Source organism: Mastigoproctus giganteus, chromosome 4 (genome assembly GCF_048544385.1).
Source record: "Mastigoproctus giganteus isolate SK-2022 chromosome 4, ASM4854438v1, whole genome shotgun sequence".
Classification (NCBI taxonomy): Eukaryota; Metazoa; Arthropoda; class Arachnida; order Uropygi; family Thelyphonidae; genus Mastigoproctus; species Mastigoproctus giganteus.
The window spans coordinates 10445947-10466941 of record NC_143578.1 but is presented as its reverse complement, the minus strand read 5'-3'; the positions used below and the strand labels follow the sequence as shown (position 1 = coordinate 10466941).

General features: G+C 37.6%; 1 protein-coding gene and 1 long non-coding RNA gene across 2 annotated transcripts in view; one reads left to right on the top strand and one right to left on the bottom strand.

The window, feature by feature from the left end:
• The window catches only part of LOC150086392 (uncharacterized), a 36847-nt gene extending 22114 nt beyond the window's left edge, over positions 1–14733 (top strand). The window contains exons 5-7 of the mRNA XM_090371349.1: positions 628–781; positions 11079–11197; positions 14321–14733. Of these exons, the coding sequence (XP_090227475.1) occupies positions 628–781; positions 11079–11197; positions 14321–14569 (522 nt within the window). The 3' untranslated portion in view covers positions 14570–14733. The remainder of the gene's footprint in view (positions 1–627; positions 782–11078; positions 11198–14320) is intronic.
• The window catches only part of LOC150086391 (uncharacterized), a 45962-nt gene that overhangs the window by 6405 nt on the left and 18562 nt on the right, over positions 1–20995 (bottom strand). The window contains exon 2 of the long non-coding RNA XR_016546851.1: positions 14306–14426. This is a non-coding gene — a long non-coding RNA (uncharacterized LOC150086391). The remainder of the gene's footprint in view (positions 1–14305; positions 14427–20995) is intronic.

Genomic DNA, 20995 nt, shown 5'->3' with positions numbered 1-20995 from the left:
TTTCTTAGTTGGTATGTAAAGCCTAGTAGCTTCCACGATAAGTTCTTTGAATGCTTCCCATTTTGAATTTGCTGTTGGCAATATCATCAGTTGATCCCACTGTATAGAATTTAAATACTGTCTCAGTCCATTGTAGTCGCCTTTACGAAAGCAATACCCCTTCCCTTTACCCCTAATGGTAGTTACCTCTTTGAGTAACTCCCACTTCAGCACACTGTGATCACTGCCACCAAGTGGTTCATTTATCTGCAGATTCTTAATGCATGAAGAATCACTACTGATAATCAAATCAAGAGTATTACTCCCTCTAGTTGCCTCCCGAACATGCTGATGTAGAAAACAATCATCCAATAAATCCACAAAAGCCTTGCTACTGTGTGAGTGACCAGCCCCCAAATTCCAGTCAATATCTGGGAAATTAAAATCCCCCATTATAAGACTCTCTGATTTACTGGCCCACTCTATTTCTCCGAACAGTTTCTTACTCCTACACTCCTACTCTCAATTTTGATCTCCCAATGCTTATGCTTATATAATAATATTCCCTTTGTAATACCTTTCTCTCAACAGTGCTAATTATTCATGGATGTTAAAGAGAAAATATAAATTCATTCTGTTTTATTGCAGAATCTAAGGACAGCACCTCAGACTAGTGACCAAACCTTGACTCGGGGCAACCTTGCACTCAGTCGAAATGTAGGAAATAGGCGACCTGTACGAGTAATACGGGGCTATAAACTTAAAAGTCCATATGCTCCAGAAGACGGGTACAGGTATGATGGTAGGTCTGATTAGTATATTGAAATTATTTTAATTTTTTGTCTAATCCTTTATGGACACACTGCAAGTAGTTTTGTGTAGTGTTTCATTATCTGATAATTCAGCCATTCCTCATTTCTAGGTGGACCTGCCCTACAGCAGATAGTTTTCTTTTCAGATCTGCTTTCCATTGTGTGGCTATAAGGAATTACCATATTGTAATTTTTAGTTTTTTATTTATTAATTTTTTTTGCTGCATATTTTGAAGCGATTCTGTTAAAATATTTTTCTCGTAAAATGGTGTATGAAGGCACAGTTCTTATATACATAGTTAACTGGATAATTAATATTTATGCAGTTAGCTATGTTTGAAACTTTAAAATGTTATGATTTTACAATCTTGGGTTTCCATGGAAGTCTATTTTTCTTGTTACATTATTCATGCTTCTACATGGCAGTAAACAGAAGCGAGAATGGTGTGTGTGCGCGTGCGTGCGTGCTTGAGCATGTGCTGATCAAATTTACCTGTCAAGATAAGAGGAACTTTTTTTTTGCTGTTTTTAAAACATGACTTAGTCGGATGAGAGTCGTGCAGTTTTTCTCCCAGAATTTTTTTCAGCAGAAATAATCACTGAAAATGCATGCAATTTACAGACAAAGCACTTTCATGTGGAGTACAGTGAGTCACTTATAGTCTCCAAGTTATGGGAGTTCTCCCTTTCAGTTTTAAATTCCAGTTGAGACAGACCTGAAATGACTGGAGCATGGCTGTTTTAAGACAGGGATTGTTATCTTGTTTATATATGACTTAGTGTCTAGAATAGACATAGTTCAGCATGTGAGCTTAGTTAAGAAGTGCACAAAATCTAAATCTGAGGATGTGCACCCTGTTAACAGGGATTGCCAGTACATTAGTAGAGGCACGTGAAAGAAAGTAAGCATCACCATACAGCATCAGCAAAAAAAAAAAAAAAAAAAACCTTCCTATTTCACCCATCCATTCGCTCCAAAGTTTTTCCTTGAATTTTTTCACAGTTAAGGATTCACAGTTTTTCCTTGAATTTATTTAAACTATAAATTTCCATAACAACAGATGGAAGTTTTTTCCAGTCATCAACCACCCGCTGGCTAAAGACAAGTTTCTGCACATCTATTCTACAACTGTCTTTCTTCAATTTGAATTTAAGCCCCCTCAGGTGTGTAATCTGAGAAAGAGGAAGAATCCCATCACCATTGAGTTTGAATAGTTTGAGTATTCATGCTCAAACCATTCAAGGCCTTATCCACCTCAATCAGATCACCTCGCAGTTGTCTAGTCTCCAGACACTGGGATTCTTCTTGCTCAGTCTACGCATGAGGGGGAACAAATTCAAATTGAGGAAGGATGGTTGCAAAGTAGATGCGTGTGAAGTTTTTAGCATTAGAATTAACAAGGGCACATGATGCAAGAAAGCAAGCTTATATAGCATCAGACAAAAAATAAAAATAAAAAAAACCCTTATTTCACCCATCTCCTCGCTCCAAATGTTTGTCAAGTTCTGCCTTGAATCTGTCTAAGCTATCAACTTCTGCAATGACAGATGGAAGTTCGTTTCAGCAATCAACCACTCGTTGGCTAAAGGCAAACTTCTGCACATATATCCTACAACCATCTTTCCCCAATTTGAATTTATGCCCTCTCAGGCGATTATTCTGAGCAAGAGGAAAAATCCCATCAGCATTGAGCATGCTCAAACCATCATTGAAGACTTTATACACCTCAATCACCTCGCAGGTGCCTAGTCTCCAGACACTGTAATTTGCAAAATTCAGCCTTTCTTCGTAAGAGCAACACTTTGTTCTGTTCACTAATCTTGTTGCCATTCTCCGTACTAGTTCCAACAGCTCTACATCCTTCTTAAAATGAGGCCTCCAGACCTGTATACAGTACTCAAGGTGTGGTCTGACCATTGCCTTATACAAGGGGATAATCATCTCCTTATGCCCTGCTGGAAAAATTCCAGTATATCATTGACAAGACACCATGACCTACTCTTGCAGACTGTCTGCACTGCTCAGAAAACTTCATATCTGCCTGCACAATTACCCCCAGGTCCTTTTCATTCTCTACCACTGTCAGTGTGGTACCACAGAGTTGATACGTTACTCTGGGATTACTGCTTCCCATGTGTAGTACTTTACATTTGTCAATGTTAAACTTCATTTGCCACCTCTCAGCCCATCTGTTCAACTTTTCTAGATCCTGTTGCAGCAGTGTACTGTCATTTCTAGATCCTGTTGCAGCAGTGTACTGTCATTTCTAGATCCTGTTGCAGCAGTGTACTGTCATTAACAACCCTGCCAACCTTCATATCGTCTGCAAACTTCGATATTAAGCCTGATATACCATCATCAATATCATTTATAAATACAGAAAACAACAATGGACCCAACACTTAATCCCGAGGGACTCCACTAATGACATTAGTCCACGAAGAGCAGTGTCCATTCATTACCACACTCTGTCTTCACCCACTCAACCATTGCTTTATCCATAGCAGCAATTTTCCTCCAGAGCCACACTGCTCCAATTTGTGCAACAGTCTTCCATGTGCAACAGTATTAAAGGCCTTTCTAAGATCCAAATATATGATATCAAAGTTATTTTTTGCTTCCAGTTCCTTTGTGACTACATCATAGTATCCAATCAAATTAGTCAGACAAGACTTCCCCTTAACAAACCCATGCTGTGTCCGAGCTATAACCAAAGTCTTGTCTAGATGATCCTGCAATGCTTCTTTAACCAGTGCCTCCATTAATTTCCCTGGAACAGAAGTTAAACTAACAGGTCTGTAATTACCTGTGTCTCCCTTTGATCCTTTGTGGATTGGGGTCACATTTGCACATCTCCAGTCCACGGGTACCTCCCCTGAGTCCAGGGAAGCTCTCATAATTATGGTTAAGGGTTTGCTTACTTCCTTTGCCGCCTCCTTTAATATAACTGGATAGATTCCATCCACCCCAGGTGCCTTTCTTATGTTTATCTTCAACAATTTCTCCTCCTCCACTTTACTCTCAGTTATTACAAGATTATCTAGCTTACTGCCAGAGTTGAATACACCTCTGGCATTCCCCTCCCAGAATAACTCCTCATGTGTGTATGTAGATGCAAAATATTGATTTAGTTTGTTAGCTACCTGAATAGGATCATAAACAGTTGAACCATTGATATCAAGTGGACCAATCTGATTCATCCATTTTCCTTCTAGAGTTTACAAAAGTAAAGAACTCTTTGCTGTTTTTCTTTGCATTCTTTGCCAAAGATTTCTTGTAATCTGTCTTTGCCTGCCTAACCTCCTATGTAACTTTGGTAAAGACCAGCTTATATATATCATAGGCTTATGTGTCACATGTTAATTTATATGTATCCCATGCATTTTTCTTCTCTGTCACGTGTCTATTTAGTTCATCTGATATCCATTTAGGCCTAAATCTTGAACAATATTTCTTTGTTGGTATGAAAAGCCTAGTAGCTTCCAAGATTAATTCTTTGAATGCTTACCATTATGTATTTGCTGTTGGTAACATCATCAGTTGGTCCCACCGTATAGAATTTAAATACTGTCTCAGACCACCGTAGTTACCTTTACAAAAGCAAAAACCCTTCCCTTTACCCTTGATGGTAGTTACCTCTTTGAGTAAATCCCACTTCAGCACACTGTGATCACCGCCACCTAGTGGTTACTTTATCTGCAGATTCTTGATGCACGAAGAATCACTGCTGATAATCAGATCAAGAGTATTACTCCCTCTAGTTGCCTCCCGAACATGCTGCTGTAGAAAATAGTCATCCAATAAATCCACAAAAGTCTTGCTAGTGTGTGAGTGACCAACCCACAAATTCCAGTCAATCTCTGGGAAATTAAAATCCCCCATTATAAGACAAAATAGTTGATAGCTTAAATAAATAGAAGAACTAGACAAACTATTGGACAGAATAAATAGGTGAAATAGGAGGTCTTTCTTTCTTGTTTTTTTTTTTGTCTGATACTGTATAAGCTTGCTTTCTTTTAACGTTTGCTAATGCCAGTGATAAGATTTCAAGATAGATATTTTCTCACTGCTGCAGCACTAAGTCTGGAAAAGGAAGTCAAAAATCTCACTAAATAATTTTTAAGTCAGCACTATAAACTGCACAATTCATTAAGTAAATCAAAACGACTAGATTGCAGATGCACAGGAACCCATTTCATGTTCATTTATTGGATACTACCTAATATATTGCTGCATATTAAAAGGGTATGCAGAATTCTCAAAATCGAATGTATTTTAGTTTTCTCAGAAGAACTAGGAACTGCTTTGTAAAGTGAAAGCAGACTTTGTTTACAGAACAGCTATATCATCTCTAGCAGTCCTTGAGCAATTGCAGCAACCTGTAAACATGAGAGACAGGGAAATGAGGATTCCCTTGAAAGAGCAATAATAATTTTCTGTTTATACTCCGGCACAACAACCAAGTCAGTAGAGTTTACAATAAATCGTCAATACAAATATTTATCGTATTTAGTAGTCACGAACTCGAACGCCGGTTCACTCAAGGAACCCGTGCTATGCACTCTCGCTCCTGACCACTTGGCTACGTCAAGCCTATGTTGGGTCCTAGCAAGTCCATAGTAGCTGAAGGAACTTAGTAAGTCACAAGGTTAAAAAGTAAAAGAATACTGGAGAAATATTAAAAATTAATAAAAATATTCAATGAGAATAGTTATGTTAGGAAAATATAGACAAATAAAATTGATAGCAGCCTTACTGGGAGCATTTAGAAACAGTTTCTTTCTTCAGTCTAGTGTGTGGGTGTAATACAGTAAGGATATAAAAACTTGTAGAAAAACAATTTCATCCAGTAGATGCACCTAAAACTAAATGCATATCTGTATAAGTAAATGAAATATGACACAACAAACATTTTACTACAACAATAACATTGTTATATTGCGTGTTTTGTTTGTTGTTTCACCATTAGAAAATACAGCTGCAAGTTACAGGCTCTGAAAAAAACGATAATTGTTTGCTTTTTATTTACATAATTGTTATTTTATATTGTACTTAATACGTAGTCTTATAGTTCTAATTACGCTGGTTATTTTTATTTTAATTTATATAAACAGTTTTTGTAGATATACGTAATACTTTATAAAACCGTTCGAATCTTGCAGGCATTGTTTTTTCTTTATAGTGACAGGGAATTCAAATTTTTAATTGAGGTAGCTAGGTAGCTCTAACGTATAATTATAGAAACAGTAATACGCTTCACTGTTTCTATTAGTAAAAAGGATAGGTGGATAGTATTGACATTTAATTTAATTTAATTTATTGATCTTATTAATTTAAAATATCATGCCCCAAACTAGAGCAGCAAAGCAACGGGCACAAAGTGGCAGGAGTGCTGTGACTCGTGGGAGAACTGAGGGGGGCGATTCTCCAACGCATCACAGCCTAAAAAAATGTGCAGCTTGTGAAATGTTTGCTGAACTATCTGGAATGGAACATGATAATGCCATGGGGGATGTCTTTGTGTGTGCGCTATGTAAGGAGTGTAAGGAAATCAGGCGACAACTCAGCGTTGTTATGGGCCTATATGAGAGTTTGAAGGACAGGGTGGATGCCCTCGAATGATCTAAATTGAGGGGCCCATCAGGCTCTCAGCTGCCCACATCAACGCCAGAGCTTGCACTTGGTCATCATGCAACACAGCGGCAACCCCCAAGGCAGATTGCGCTGGTCCCAAAGGAACTAGTAGTTGTTGGTGACTCTATTGTCAGGGAAACGGGGAACATCCTTTGTAAAAAGGATAGGTGGAACAGGACCAGGGTATGTCTGCCAGGGGCAAAGGTTGATGACGTAGAGCAGATATCATCTTTTAGGGGCACAAAAGGTGACATAGTTGTACACGTTGACACTAATGATATTAAGAGTAGGAGACCGGCAGAATTACTTAACAAGTACAGGTCACTGTTGAAAAAAGCCGTGAAATAGGGTTGAATTGGAAAGTGTCTGCAATTCTACCCAGACACGATAGGAGGGAGTATATGATGAGAGCCTTGTCGATCAATTCGGCCCTGGAAAGATTGTGCAAGGCTCAAGGGATAGAATTTTTTTCAGCCTGGACTGTACTTGTTAACAGGAGAGACTGCTTCTACAGGGATGGGATACACTTAAATAGAAAGGGTACAAGAATATTTGGGTCGGAAAACTGATAGCTTGGGGGGGGATACAAGGACTAATAGTTTAACAGTAGCCATAGGCAGAGGTGAAGGTGATTCTTGCACAACTTCTATTAGAATAAGTAGCGACCTGGAGCGAGGGGTGTTAGGGGTTTCAGGGACGGATGGCAGTCATCGTGAAACAGGTGGGTATATGGGATGTGTTAGAGTAATTAAGAATAAGAATAGGTGCATGTATACTTGCATGTATACCAATGCTAGAAGTATAGTAAATAAATTTGATGAATTTGAAGTGTTGGTCAGGACATCAAAGGCGGATATTGTTGGGATGAGACGTGGTGTCACACAGATATAAGGAATGCCGAACTGGAATTTGGGGAGTACAATGTGTACAGAAAGGATAGACAGGATAGGAAGGGAGGAGGTGTTATGCTGTTAATAAAGAAAAACATAAAATCAAAAGAAGTGCATCCAGTTGATATAGATGAACAGTGCACTGTTGAGTCAGTTTGGTGTGACATAAGCACTGCGAAAGCAAAAATAAAGAGTAGGAGTGTGTTATAGGCCTAATGACTTGAATGAGTACAGTGAACAATTGTACAGAGAAATAGAGTGGGCTAGTAAATCGGAATGACTTATAATGGGGGATTTTAACTTCCCAGATATTGACTGGAACTTGTGGGTTGGGCACTCACACACTAGTCAGACTTTTGTGGATTTATTGGATGATTGTTTTCTGCAGCAGCATGTTTGAGAGGCAACCAGAGAAAGTAATACTCTTGATCTGGTTATCAGCAGTGATCATTCATGTATTAGGAATTTGCAGATAAAAGAACCACTAGGTGGCAGTGATCAGTGTACTGACGTGGGATTTACTTAAAGATTTAACTACTATCAGGGGTAAAGGAAAGGGTTTTTGCTTCCGTAAAGGCGAGTACAGTGGTCTCCGACAGTTTTTAAATTCTGTACAGTGGGATCAACTGACGATGTTACCAACAGTAAATTCTAAGTGGGAAGCATTCAAGGAATTAATCGTGGATGCTACTAAAAGGTTCATACCTATTAAGAAATATTGTTCAAGGTTTAGGCCTAAATGGTTGTCAAATGAACTAATGAGACTCGTAATAGAGAAGAAAAATGCATGGGATGCATATAAATTATCAAGTGACTCAGAAGCATACGGCAGATATAAGTTAATCTGTAATCAGGTCACAAAGGAGGTTCGGCAGGCGAAGGCAGATTACGAGAAATCCTTGGCAAAAGATGCTAAGAAAAACAGCAAGGATTTCTTTACTTATATAAACTCTAAAAGGAAGGGGATGAATCTGATCGGTCCACTTGACATCGATGGTTTGACTGTTGATGATCCTGCTCAGATAGCAAACAAACTGAATGAGTATTTTGCATCTACATTCACACGTGAAGAATTATTAAGGTTTGAAAATGGTAGAAGGTTATCAAATTGTAGCAAGATACTTAATGATTTTGTAATAACCGAGAGCAAAGTAGAAGAGAAATTGTTGAAGTTAAACGTAAGAAAAGCACCTGGAGTGGATGGGATCTATCCAGTTATATTAAAGGGGACGGCAAAGCAACTAAGAAAACCCTTAGCCATAATTATGAGAGCATCCTTGGACTTGGGAGGTTCCCACGGACTGGAGATGTGCAAATGTATCCCCAATTCACAAAGGGGGATCGAAGGGTGACACGAGTAATTACAGACCAGTTAGTTTAACTTCTGTTCCGGGTAAAATAATGGAGTCACTGGTTAAAGATGCATTGCAGGATCATCTAAACAAGACTGCAGCAATAATTCAGACACAGCATGGGTTTGTTAAGAGAAAGTCTTGTCTGACAAATTTGATAGGATATTATGATGTGGTTACAAAGGAACTGGATGCGAAAAATAATTTTGATATCATATATTTGGATTTCAGGAAAGCGTTTGACACTGTTGCGCATGGAAGATTATTGTACAAATTGGAGCAGAATGGTATTAAGGGTAAGTTGCTACCATGGATAAAAGGATGGTTAAGTGCTAGAAGACAGAGGGTGGTAATCAATGGGTGCTGCTCTTCTTGAACTAATGTTATTAGTGGAGTCCCACAGGGTTCAGTGTTAGGTCGACTGTTGTTTTGTATATTTATCAATGATATTGATGAAGGTATATCAGGCTTAATGTCGAAGTTTGCAGATGATACAAAGGTTGGCAGGGTTGTTAATGACAGTAATGGCAGTGTGCTACTGCAACAGGATCTAGATAATTTGGGCAGATGGGCTAAGAAGTGGCAACTGAAGTTTAACCTTGACAAATGCAAAGTACTACATATGGGTAGAAGTAACCCCAGAGAAATGTACCAACTGTGTGGTACTACACTTAAGGTGGTAGAAAATGAAAAAGACCTGGGAGTAATTGTGCAGGCAGATATGAAGTTTTCTGAGCAATGCAGACAGGCTGCCAGGGCAGGTCATGGGGTTTTGTCAATTATATATAGGAATTTTGCTAGCAGGGAGAAGGAGGTGATTGTCCCTTTGTATAAGGCAATGGTCAGGCCACGCCTTGAGTACTGCATACAAGTCTGGACGCCTCATTTTAGAGAAGGATGTAGATTTACTTGAGCGTATACAGAGAAGGGCAACAAGATTGGTGAGGGGAATGAAGGGATCCTCTTACCAAGAGAGGCTTAAGTTCTGCAAATTGCAGTGGCTGGAGACTAGGCACCTGCGTGGTGATCTGATTGAGGTATATTAGGCCTTGAATGGGTTGAGCACGCTGAATTCTGATGGGATCTTCCCACTTGTTCAGATTACGAATCTAAGGGGGCATAAATTCAAATTAAGAAAAGACAGATGTAGAATAGATGTGCGGAAATTTTCCTTTAGCCAGCGGGTGGTTAATTGCTGGAACAAACTTCCATCTGTCGTTGTGGAAGTTGATAGGTTGAATAAATTTAAGGAGGAACTGGACAGGCATTTGGAGGGAATGGTGTGATTTTTTTTTTTTTTTGGCTGATGCTGCATAAGCTCATACATTTGCTTTCTTGCATCACATACTACTACTACTACTACTATTATTAATTATGCCATTTTTACTTTTATGCCATACTTCTATTCTCAAAGTGATTCATTTTAATGCAAATTTGCAGTAAGATTAATATTGTTGAAAACTTGATCCCTCTGTTTAGAAGTGATCCAATACGACAATCCATTTCAGAGGAGAGCAGATTCAGTCATGACAGTTAAACATAGGTAAAACTTTTCAGACAAAAAGTTTTGGGTGTAATTAACTAGAGTCATTCTTTATATACATGAATTGCACATTTTATATCTGAATCATAAAGTATATTGTTAGCTATGTGATAAATTGTAACGAGAATAATTATCTGCCTTATTTTTAATATTGCTCTTCACCTTGCAACAAACAGATTCAACATGTAGAACTAAAGCTAAATTTGTTGCATGCTTCATGCAGTCACTGTCCAGTACCTACTAATATTCCGTCTGTAGTTCCATCTAGTACTGTTCCACTTGTGGTAGCCTAGGTATAGGCTACCAAAATGTTTAGTATTCCATTAAATTTGACTTGGCACATTATGGCCTTAGCTGCCAATGCACCATTAAAAACAAACAAAAAAAAAAAACTGTCCCTCTCAGGGTGCATCAGTGGTTCAAAGAGTGCTAAAATTAATTGTGATCATTTGAACAGAATGAGATCTGAATGGGCAACAGCCACTCTGCCTCCCTCCGTGGTGGTGGTGGTGGATTTGATCTAGAAGTTGAAACCTGTTTTTTTTCTTGAGCTCCATGGTTAGTAGTTGGGCTACTAACACATGCCCTTCTGTTGTGCCATCTTTGTAGCTTTCAATTTAATCGGTCTTATAATGGTTTTATTTTTGCAGAGTCACTAAGGGAATATTCAGAAAATCACTGATGAAACAGGCACCACCCAATTAAATCAGACTGAAATGAGAACTGTTGAAATGGTGGTAGGGATGAAACTTTGTTGTACAATAAAACATGGTGATATCTGTTGAAACTGAAATTGATTATTTGTCTAGCTATTCATTTTTTAAGGTTTTTGTTTTTGTCATGTTAATAAGATAATTTTGTTATTAGGTTTATACTATGTTCAGAAATACTGGAAAGCTACTGGTTCTTCAGGGTTCCAAGTATATAAATTTGCTCTTCAGAGGTGTGAAAATCAAGCTCCAGCTCCATGGCTAGTTAGCAAAGAGGTAAATAAGTGCTGTTAATAGTTTGCTGTGTTTACTATGTTTGTTAGTGTAAATTAAGAAATGTACCACGACTCGTTATCAACATATGTTAAATAGTTAAAAATTTCTACTATTTTGGTCAGCATACTGAAACTTCAGAAATCTTGTGTTAGTATGCAGTTGGGTAACCTTGTATGATAAGTCCTTGCTTAACAAGAGGGGTGCATTTCTGAATGAAAATTTTTCATTTTCCATAGTAATTTGAAGATAGAGACTAGGAAAACACTTTTGCCACAAACAAATTTATTTAAAAATTATGTATTGAGTACATAAATTTTTGTTTAAAAATTGTAAATATTTTCTCTCTGGGCATCTGGAATGCTTTCTTCACATTCACCTTAGCATTAGTAGGAACATATGATGCAAGAAAGCAAGCTTATACAGCATCAGCCAAAAAAAAAAAAAAAAAAAAAAACCCCTTCCCATTTCACCCATCCATTCCCTCCAAATGTTTGTCTAGTTCTGCCTTGAATTTATTTAAGCTGTCAATTTCTACGACAGATGGAAGTTTGTTCCAGCAATCAACCACCCACTGACTAAAGGAAAATTTCTGCACATCTCTTCTACAACTGTTTTTCCTCAGTTTGAATTTATGCCCCCTCAGTTGCGTAATCTGAGCAAGAGGAAGAATCCCATTAGAATTGAGCCTTCCCATTCCTTTGTTCCATTCACCAATCTCATTGCCCTTCTCTGTACTCGTTCTAGCAGCTCTACATCCTTCCTAAAATGAGGCCTCCAGACCTGTATAAAGTACTCAAGGTGTGGCCAGCCTGACCATTGCCTTTACAAAGGGATAATCACCTCCTGTACTGCTGAGATAACTTCATATCTGACTGCACAATTACCCTCAGGTCTTTTTCATTCTCCACTACCCTGAGTGTAGTACTGCAGAGTTGGTATGTTACTCTGGAGTTACTGCTACCCATATGCAGTACTTTGCATTTAACAATGTTAAACTTCATTTGCCACCTCTCAGTCCATCTGCTCAACTTTTATAGATCCTGTTGCAGTAGCATACATTCATTACTGTCATTAACAACTCTGCCAACCTACATAATTGTCTGCAGACTTGGACATTAAGCCTGATATACCTTCATCAATATTATTGATAAATACAGAAAAGAATAAAGTGCAAAGTGTGTTAGTTGTCTGATGGCACCAGGGGTTTCCCCCATCTCCGCGTTGTGTACTCTGTTCGTGTAGCCCAGAACTCTGTGAAGGCCAGAGATTTAAAAAGTGTGTGGGGAGTGGACGGTTGTGTAGTGTTGTGTACCGTTGTTCTTCTGACCATTTAGCTGTTGGGACGCATCATTACCGCACTTGGCCCTGGGGAGGCAGGTCAGTACCCAGTAGATTTTTTGTACTCTGGCAGGCCCTGCCACCTAGTTTCCAAAGATTTCAGTGGCAAGGTCCTATGTGAAGAAAATGCACAGAAACGTTTTTTTTTTAATATTGGAAGCAGTCTCCATTCCTCTCTGTAGATTTTACAAAATTCTTCATTAGACCTAATTTAACACGAAGCAGTGTTAAAAATGTATTAGGCACACTATGGCCTTAGTAGCCCTTGTGCCATTACACAACATACCAACAACAACAAAAATGTATTTGGCCAAGTAGTGGCTTATAGACCAAATCAAATTTCCCACTTGCACACACAAAAAAAAAAAAAAAACCCAATATTTTGTATTAGACCCAAAAGGATTCCAAGGACGTTGAAATCTTTGCAGATATGCCAGTTGTATTTATTGTACTGTACTTTTCTTAAGAGAAGTTCTGCATTCTCATTGGATTTCTTCATGTGGATAGCATGGCAAGCTGGCATAGATGGGTGTATGTTTCCATTATGGAAGAATTGATGAAAAGCTTCCATTCTTGGTTTATGTTCCATTCCAAGGACATCAAGCAGTCCAACAACATTAAGGTAGCAAAGTGAATCTTTCACAGCAAAATAATAAGAAAGCTCTTTTTGTCATTTATGATGTAGTTGTGTTTTTCTTTTTTTTTTTTCGCAGAAAGTTCCATTCCTTTCAGCCTAGATCCTAAAAGATTTGCTGTGTGATTTAAATCATGCACAAGATTGCTTGATTCACTTTGACTTTTAAGATGAGGCTTGTTTGGGTTCAAGCATTTATATTCTTATTCAGAGCTTGTATGAACTGTTTCCATTAGGTCATCGATTTGATTTCTTCGTCTAATGACCAGGTTCGTTTTTGGAGGAATTCCTCCAAAACAGAACCTGGTAAAAAAGACTGCAACCAACTAGTCTAATGGCAGATGGGATATTTGGATACTTCAGTCCCCCCCCCACTTTTCTCCTTCCATGTTTGAGTTATGCAAATATATCAGTTAATTACATGGTTTGTTGGCTTCCGTCCACACCATGGGAAAAGTGAATGGCAGTGATGCTTTTATTTTTTAACCATCTTCGGAAATGTGAACACACTTAGTTGCAACAGGTCCAAGACAACTTCTTGTCATGATCACCTAATTTACGGCTGATATAAAGTTCATATACTTTCTTTAATAGGGGCATCATAGACTGAGATTTAGTTTTGTAATTAGCTGCACACAAAATGAAAGCTGTCCAGTCGATTAATTAAATTACCATTTAATAACATAGTATTTTAAAACTACATACAACTGCAATTGTCACCATGCTCATTTTATAGCTTTTACTATAAAAAAAGCATCAGTTTACCAATCTGTATCATTAACTCACACTTATAACTTACTGATCTGTCTGGGAGGTTTGTTTTGTATAAAGGCATGCAGGCATAGGTAGTGCAGTATGCAACCTGTTGACAACTAATCCTTGCAGTAAGGTCTAGAAAAACTGGTGACTCCAGAACTTCTCAATTAGTAGTCGAACTAACATGAACAGGAGATCACAATCTAATCATGCAAAAACATATGGAATATCTTATAAACAAGATATTGTTTTGCAGATTCAAAATCAACTTTAAAAATACTACACACACAATCTAATTCAAACATTTCTATTGAAAATGTTTTCATGTTATATGCAGATTAAATAACCTTTAGATAATTGGTTAAAAAATTCTTATTTACTTTTTCTCTCCCAAGCTTGAATCGAATGCCAATTCTTCTAAAGATGCTCAGGAAATTGCAGAAAGTGATTCTGGTGTTGAAATTGAAGATGTAGAAGATTGCAGTGTTCAGTCCGATTCTTCTGAAAAACAAGATATAACAATATATGAGACAGAAACTGATATTACTAATCGATTTTCCAGCATAGTTCAACATTTTAAATTCAAGAATGAATTATTGAGGCAGTACGAAAAAACACTGAGGGAATCGCCAATTACTTTTTAACTTTTATAAAGTGATATTTAGAGTCATACCAAGCACAAAGAACTAATTACACAATGAATTTTCCACATCCTGCTGGTTTCTAGTGCTATATTTTTATAATTGCTTTTTCTGAAATAGTTAAAGAAATGATGCCACACCAGTTTGTGTAATTGTTTTTAATCTTTCAGGAGGCAAATGCGAGTAGGTATTTGAGAATCTGGCATATTCCAGTGCATTTAAATACTTATAGCCTGTCTGCTTATGAACATTTCTCATATTGTTTTGTTCTCTGTCCTGCTGCAGTGATGTTAAAAATGGGTTGCAGCGTCTAACAGGTTGCTGACAGGATGTAAATAAATTTATAATCCAAGTGCCTTATAATCTGATAGCATCCTAAGCACTCATTACTTGATAATTTTCCATATTTTTGGCTGTGCATAATTTTAAGAATAACGGAGATCTGCTAGACCCCGATATGCTTACTGATAGGTTAAAAGAACTTATTAAAAAAATTTGTTAAATTTTAGAGGAATTTATAGTAAGATGTTAGAGATTGTTACTTTTCAACTGGTTTGTATATTACAAGATGGTTAGCATCAGCAAGCTCTATCAGCTATAGTTACCTAATTTCATTCCTTTATGTATTGAAAACTAATTATGGCTTACACTAACGAGCTGTGTATAACTGTATCCTGTATATTTTTATATGTATACTTTATTTTAGTTAGTGGATGAAATACCTCTTTTATCTCCTTCAAATTGAAATTTTTATATTATACATTGTTATGAACTTTACGTCATGTTAAGGAAACTGACAAAAGATATGATTAAAATTCTTGAATTTCATTGACTAAACTTGAGTTCTTGAGTAGAAATTCTGAACGTATTGAAGGAGAACATTAAGCTTCTAAGAATGTTTAACAACAATTAGCCATTTCAGCACAGTCCCCCACTCCCATGTGTGTTAGCAAGCATCAACACTGGTGTTATTGCCATGAGTGCCAAGCAATTTAGTGATTAAGCAATTTCTGCTGCAATTTATAGCAAACTCCACAAAGAATACAGTACTATAATTTCAGAGATATTAAAACCAAATCTCTTTAATAAGGACTAAAGTCTAAGGGAAAGTAATCAAAGAAGGAAAATCACCTGTTAATTTCTTTTTGTTCATTAACAAGACTTATCACTAACCCATTAATTTCCTTTGCTTTGTCACTACATAACATTGCTCCTGCTTATCTGTGGCAGGTCCAGTAATGTAAGAAGAGAGTACACTTCCAGGACAAAAAAGAGGTAATCACAGAATGCCCAGACCCAGCTCAAGCTGGTCTTTCTGATTTGGACTTGACAGACAGAAAACAAGATAATGATTGCACAAAAAGACAAATGATTGATACACACCAACTCCTACTTGCATTATCTTGCATTCTCTGTTTCAGTGAAAATTGTGTTGACATCACCCTGACTATGAGTAGAAATTCTGAATATATTGAATATATGAACATAAATCAGTAGATCTAGTTGAAACTTCCCATTACAGGCACTCAGAACTGTTTCTCAGTGTTGCCCACAGTATCTGTTGGAATCCCAGTCAAAGTTACTCCACATTTAGCTTTCAACTATTCAAAAGGGGTAATAACAATGGGACTTAATAAACAGCACAGAGGAAGAAATAGTGCAAGAATTAAAAGACAAGAAAGTAAAATAGACCAAAATAATTTTGGTTAAAAGAGATGGTGCATTTGTTCCAACTAGGAACATCCTTATATTCAGTTCAACTCTCCCAAGCACAGTGAAAGCAGGTCATTTGATTTCTAGTTTAAAACCATACATTCCGAACCTGATTTGGCATTACAAATACCAGAAATTCAGTCATTCAGAAACAGAGTGCAGAGGAATAGCTGTATGTGCACTTTGTGGATCAAAGGTTCATTAACAGAGTGAGTGCAGTCAACAACCCTAACAATGCCCAAACTGGAGGCAGAATCATTCAGCCTTCTCCAAAGACTGAAATATGAAAAAGGGAGAAGCAGATCCTGTCAAGATACCAAAAAGCACACTCCTGTTTTACAAACTTAATGTTCGTGTGCAGCTGTGATTCAAAAATATGTTGCTGCAACATCACAAATGTAAGTCTCAGTATTGCCAACTATGGCAGACTGATTGGGCAAGATCTCTCACAACCAAAGCAGCAAAGAACAGACAAAAGAAGCAAACAATACACCAATATCCTGGAAAGCTCAAGTATGCTTCCATAACACTGGTCTCCAAAAGAGCAACAAGTATATGGACTTGGACTGTTCGTCTACACAGATGTTCCAATTCTTGAATTGCATTCAAATGATGTCACTGGCAGACGTATTTTCCAAAAAAACAAAATTGATCAGCATAAGCAAACCCGCAGAAACAAAAAGCCAAATAATCTGAACTAGTTGCAGTGAACTGGAGAGGCTGAGGTAACCTCAAAGATTTTAAAGATCTTTTGGCCATGTATAACCCAGCAAGCACCTGTCTGCAAGATACTTATCTCACTTCTGAAGTAAAACTGAAACATATTTCTACCGACAGGATTGGACAACTTCAGCAGCTGCTCATGGTAGGGGAAGCAATTTTAGTGCAATCCAATATTCCATCCAATGGAATATTGGAATATAAATCTACTTGGAGGCTGTTGAAGTGAGAATTGTGATGGGAATCACCCTTACTAAGGTCCTGCTGTGTCTATCACCAAACTGCTTAATGTCAAGATATAAATCTCAATTCAACTTCCTCCATTTTGAATTATGGGCTGAACATCATCCTTTATGGGGATCTGAACAGCTGGATAAAAGGACAAATGATTGAAAAGCTTAAAACTAACCTTGAATACAGGCGTGTATGTTTACCTGCCCACAGGAGTAAGTTCAGTAATCGATCCCACTATCTGCACCCCAGCATTATACCCTGCCACAGAATGGTCAGCCATGTGGTCACTATCCAATTGCATGTAAGTTGATTACAGGGAGTGCCCTGATATCCATACAAAAGGAAAATTGGAAATTTAAAGCAGCAAACTAAAACTGGGAAAAATATTAGGGTTGTGCCTGTCATTTTAGTAGAAACTAAATTCACATCCTTGGATATAGATGAAGCAGCTGCATACATAACACAAAATTACCAGTGCGGCAAAAGAAGCTATTCCCAAGTTAAAATTCGTGCAACACAATTCATACAAGGCATGAATAAGGCATGGAATTTCTTTTGAAAGTTTCTTATACCTGAAACATCAAATGTAAACAAGCAAGGCTTGCAATATCAGGTGAAAAGGGTAGAGTCGGATGCAATTTGCTTCTTTAATAGATATTGACATTTGCATCATACGGAAGAAAACCAGACCACTGGAAAAAACAATCCCGATAATAAAATGGAACGGACAAGACATCACAGAGTCAGAACAGAGTGCAAATATTCTGTGTGTACTTTTAAAAGATCTGCTACAGTTTCATGCTTCCTTATCCTTGGTTTATAAACAGCATGCTCAAAACAAAAACTACACTACTCAGAAAATTTTATATAACCACCCTCAATAACAGCACTACAAAGGAAAAACCAAGTGCAGCAGGTTGAGACTAGATTTACTATCAAATGATCCAGCAGCTTAGTGAAGTATTACTGTTTACTCTACTAACTAAAAAGTTACTTAATCTCATCTTATTTGTGATCGGAATAAACTATAACATGAGAAACACCAGTGTGTAAAGAGATACCGTGTGCAATAATAATAAAAAAAAAACAGTTGCAATTATTTTTTTCAGAAATGAAAAATATGCACAAAACTAAAAATAGGATCAAAATATATCATTTGCCCCTAGTATTAGATTTCTTGGTCTACTAATACAAAGTGAAACTTTATAGAACATATTAAAAGCTTATGTACCACTCACTTAAAACCCTGAGCAATATCTGCATTAATGTGAGGAGAAGGCTGTTGCACGTGCTAAATTTAAATTGGGTTATGATACAATCCAGACTTGATTATGGAGGACCAGTTTATGGCTCTACATATAATAGTGCCAAAATGTGACTGGATCTCAAGGGACACCAGAGTTCCTTGAGAGTTCCGCTGGGTGTATTATGGCTTTAGATGCCAGTGTGCCATAAAACAAAACGCTTGAGAGTAACTACAGGAGCCTTTCACGCGTCACTGGTAAAAAGTTTGTATATAAAGGCCTGTGAACCATTTACGTAGACAGTGGCTTTTATTGAATTATGCCATAAAAATTCATTGTCTCAGTCATCCAGAATGGGAATATTTTCACAAACCAAAATGGGAAATTGTATAATTGTAAACCAGCAGGTATACATTTGTGAAATCTGCTCCTTGAGTGGTAGATTAATTTGGATATTATTACAATAGATAGCCAAGCACCAAAATTTCTCCAATGGGACCTCTTGCTCCAAAATTAGAAATATTTTTACAAATTTTTAAAAAAATACCATCTGAAATCGGAACATCCAATGACTACGTGCTACTAATGTGAAAAATTCTGCAGATTATCAGCACATCTATACTTACTGATCAAAATCAGACCTGTTTCTAGACGTTGCAGTAACTCATTTGGACACTTATTTCCCAAGAGCTGTAGTGTGTACTGCAGAGGTGACTGCAATGCAAATATTGTTAGAATATATTGTATAGTGCTTCTTCCTGAAAACCATTATCTTTTGCGACTCCGTGAGTGCATAATCTATGCATGGCAGCGCTTCAATACTGTTAAGATCCACAGATAATGAAATCCATGCCTGGTTAGTGTACCTCAGAAGAGCGAAACTAACAGTGGAACTATGTTGGGATATCCCGGACATGCAAGGATTTTAAACAAAGCATATTGAGAGGCAAAAATTTCAGCATCACAATATCAGGTTCCATATTACGATTAAAGTTCTGTCTTTCAAAAAGTCTAATGAAAATGTCAACATGTCTGGAAATGTCAAGTTGGGAATAAATTATTTAAAAAAAAGGAAGCACCTCAACCCTAGGAATTATGCTTCCGGAAAGGCATATGAAGAAGTCATTCTTACAAGATTATATGTATTGAACGTTACAAGACGTATTGGGCATACACATTGAATATTTACTAAGAAAAGAAGAGCCACTGATATGCTGAAGACTGGTGCAGATGCAGTCACTTTCACATCAGGTGAAAGCACCTAGCTACAGCTTATGTCCAAAGGATTGTTTCATCAAAAATTGTATTGTACCAAATGTACTTTGGTGAGGTGGTTTATTGGTTGTCAACGTTGAAAACACGAAGGTGATGACTGCTGCAAAATTCTGAACAATTCTGTCTTACCCCGATTGAGAAAATACTTCAAAGAGGAGCAGTATTTTCTGTTTCGTTTGACATTTTATGTGACAGCCAGAAAACAAACAAAAGCTGTTTTTCATTGGATGAAAGGTCATTAATCTCAGATATCCAACAGCTGATTTTCCTCATAGCCTTTTTGTCATCTACATCTCCTTTTGTCGTCTGCTGGACAAAGTTAACAGAACAAAATGTTTTTTATGAATATTTTATGAAGTCTCACCGAAGGTGACTATTTGATGTAATAGGCATCCTGGCATGCAAATAACGAGTATCCAATAGAAATCGAGCTACCACCTTACAGAGCTGCAGATTATGTAAATTATTCATGCCTATAAAAGCAGGTTGCGGCCACATCACTTCATTCCGTTTTTGGCTTGTTATGTCAGATAGCGACATCTCCATTACTTAGGGTGGCAAGTCATTGTCATTTTGATGATTCTTTGAGATGGCAGGCCATTGGACGATTTAAAGCCAGGCAGATGAAAGTGGCACATTGGCTTAATATGTTAACTGTGTCTCAATACTATGGAAGCAGTTTTGGAAGATGAACCATTACAAAAAGAGCTAGCCAGAGTTGCACAAGGGCTACATCAACCAGAGCAGGCCACAATCTGCCTCTGCCTCAAGACAGAACTGTATAACGTCCTGTTATCAACTGTTGCTTGAGGTTCGTGTGGCCACAGGTGAAGACATTTTCGACTGGAATGTGGATTCTATGCAAGAGGAAGCCAGTGGTTTGTATCCCATTAACTCCAAACCACCAGAGCTCATCGAAACTGGTTCCATGAACATGCGCCTTGGAGCCCTGAAACTGGGGTACAATTCTGTTCTCTGATGAATCCCGTTTTAACCTACAAATAGATTCTGGACGTTATTTCATCTGGAAACAACCAGGAATGCAGTACCATCTCTCCAATACCAGAGAAAGGGACATATGGTGAAGGCGCTGGTCTGTGAGGCAGAATAATGATCAACTGCAGCACCCTTCTTCCTGCTTTTGATAGGAGTACCATAACTGCAAAGATACCGAGAATAGTCCTCCACACCTATATGCGACTTTTTAGGAGTACGGCTGGCCCATGTTTTCTTTTCATGCATG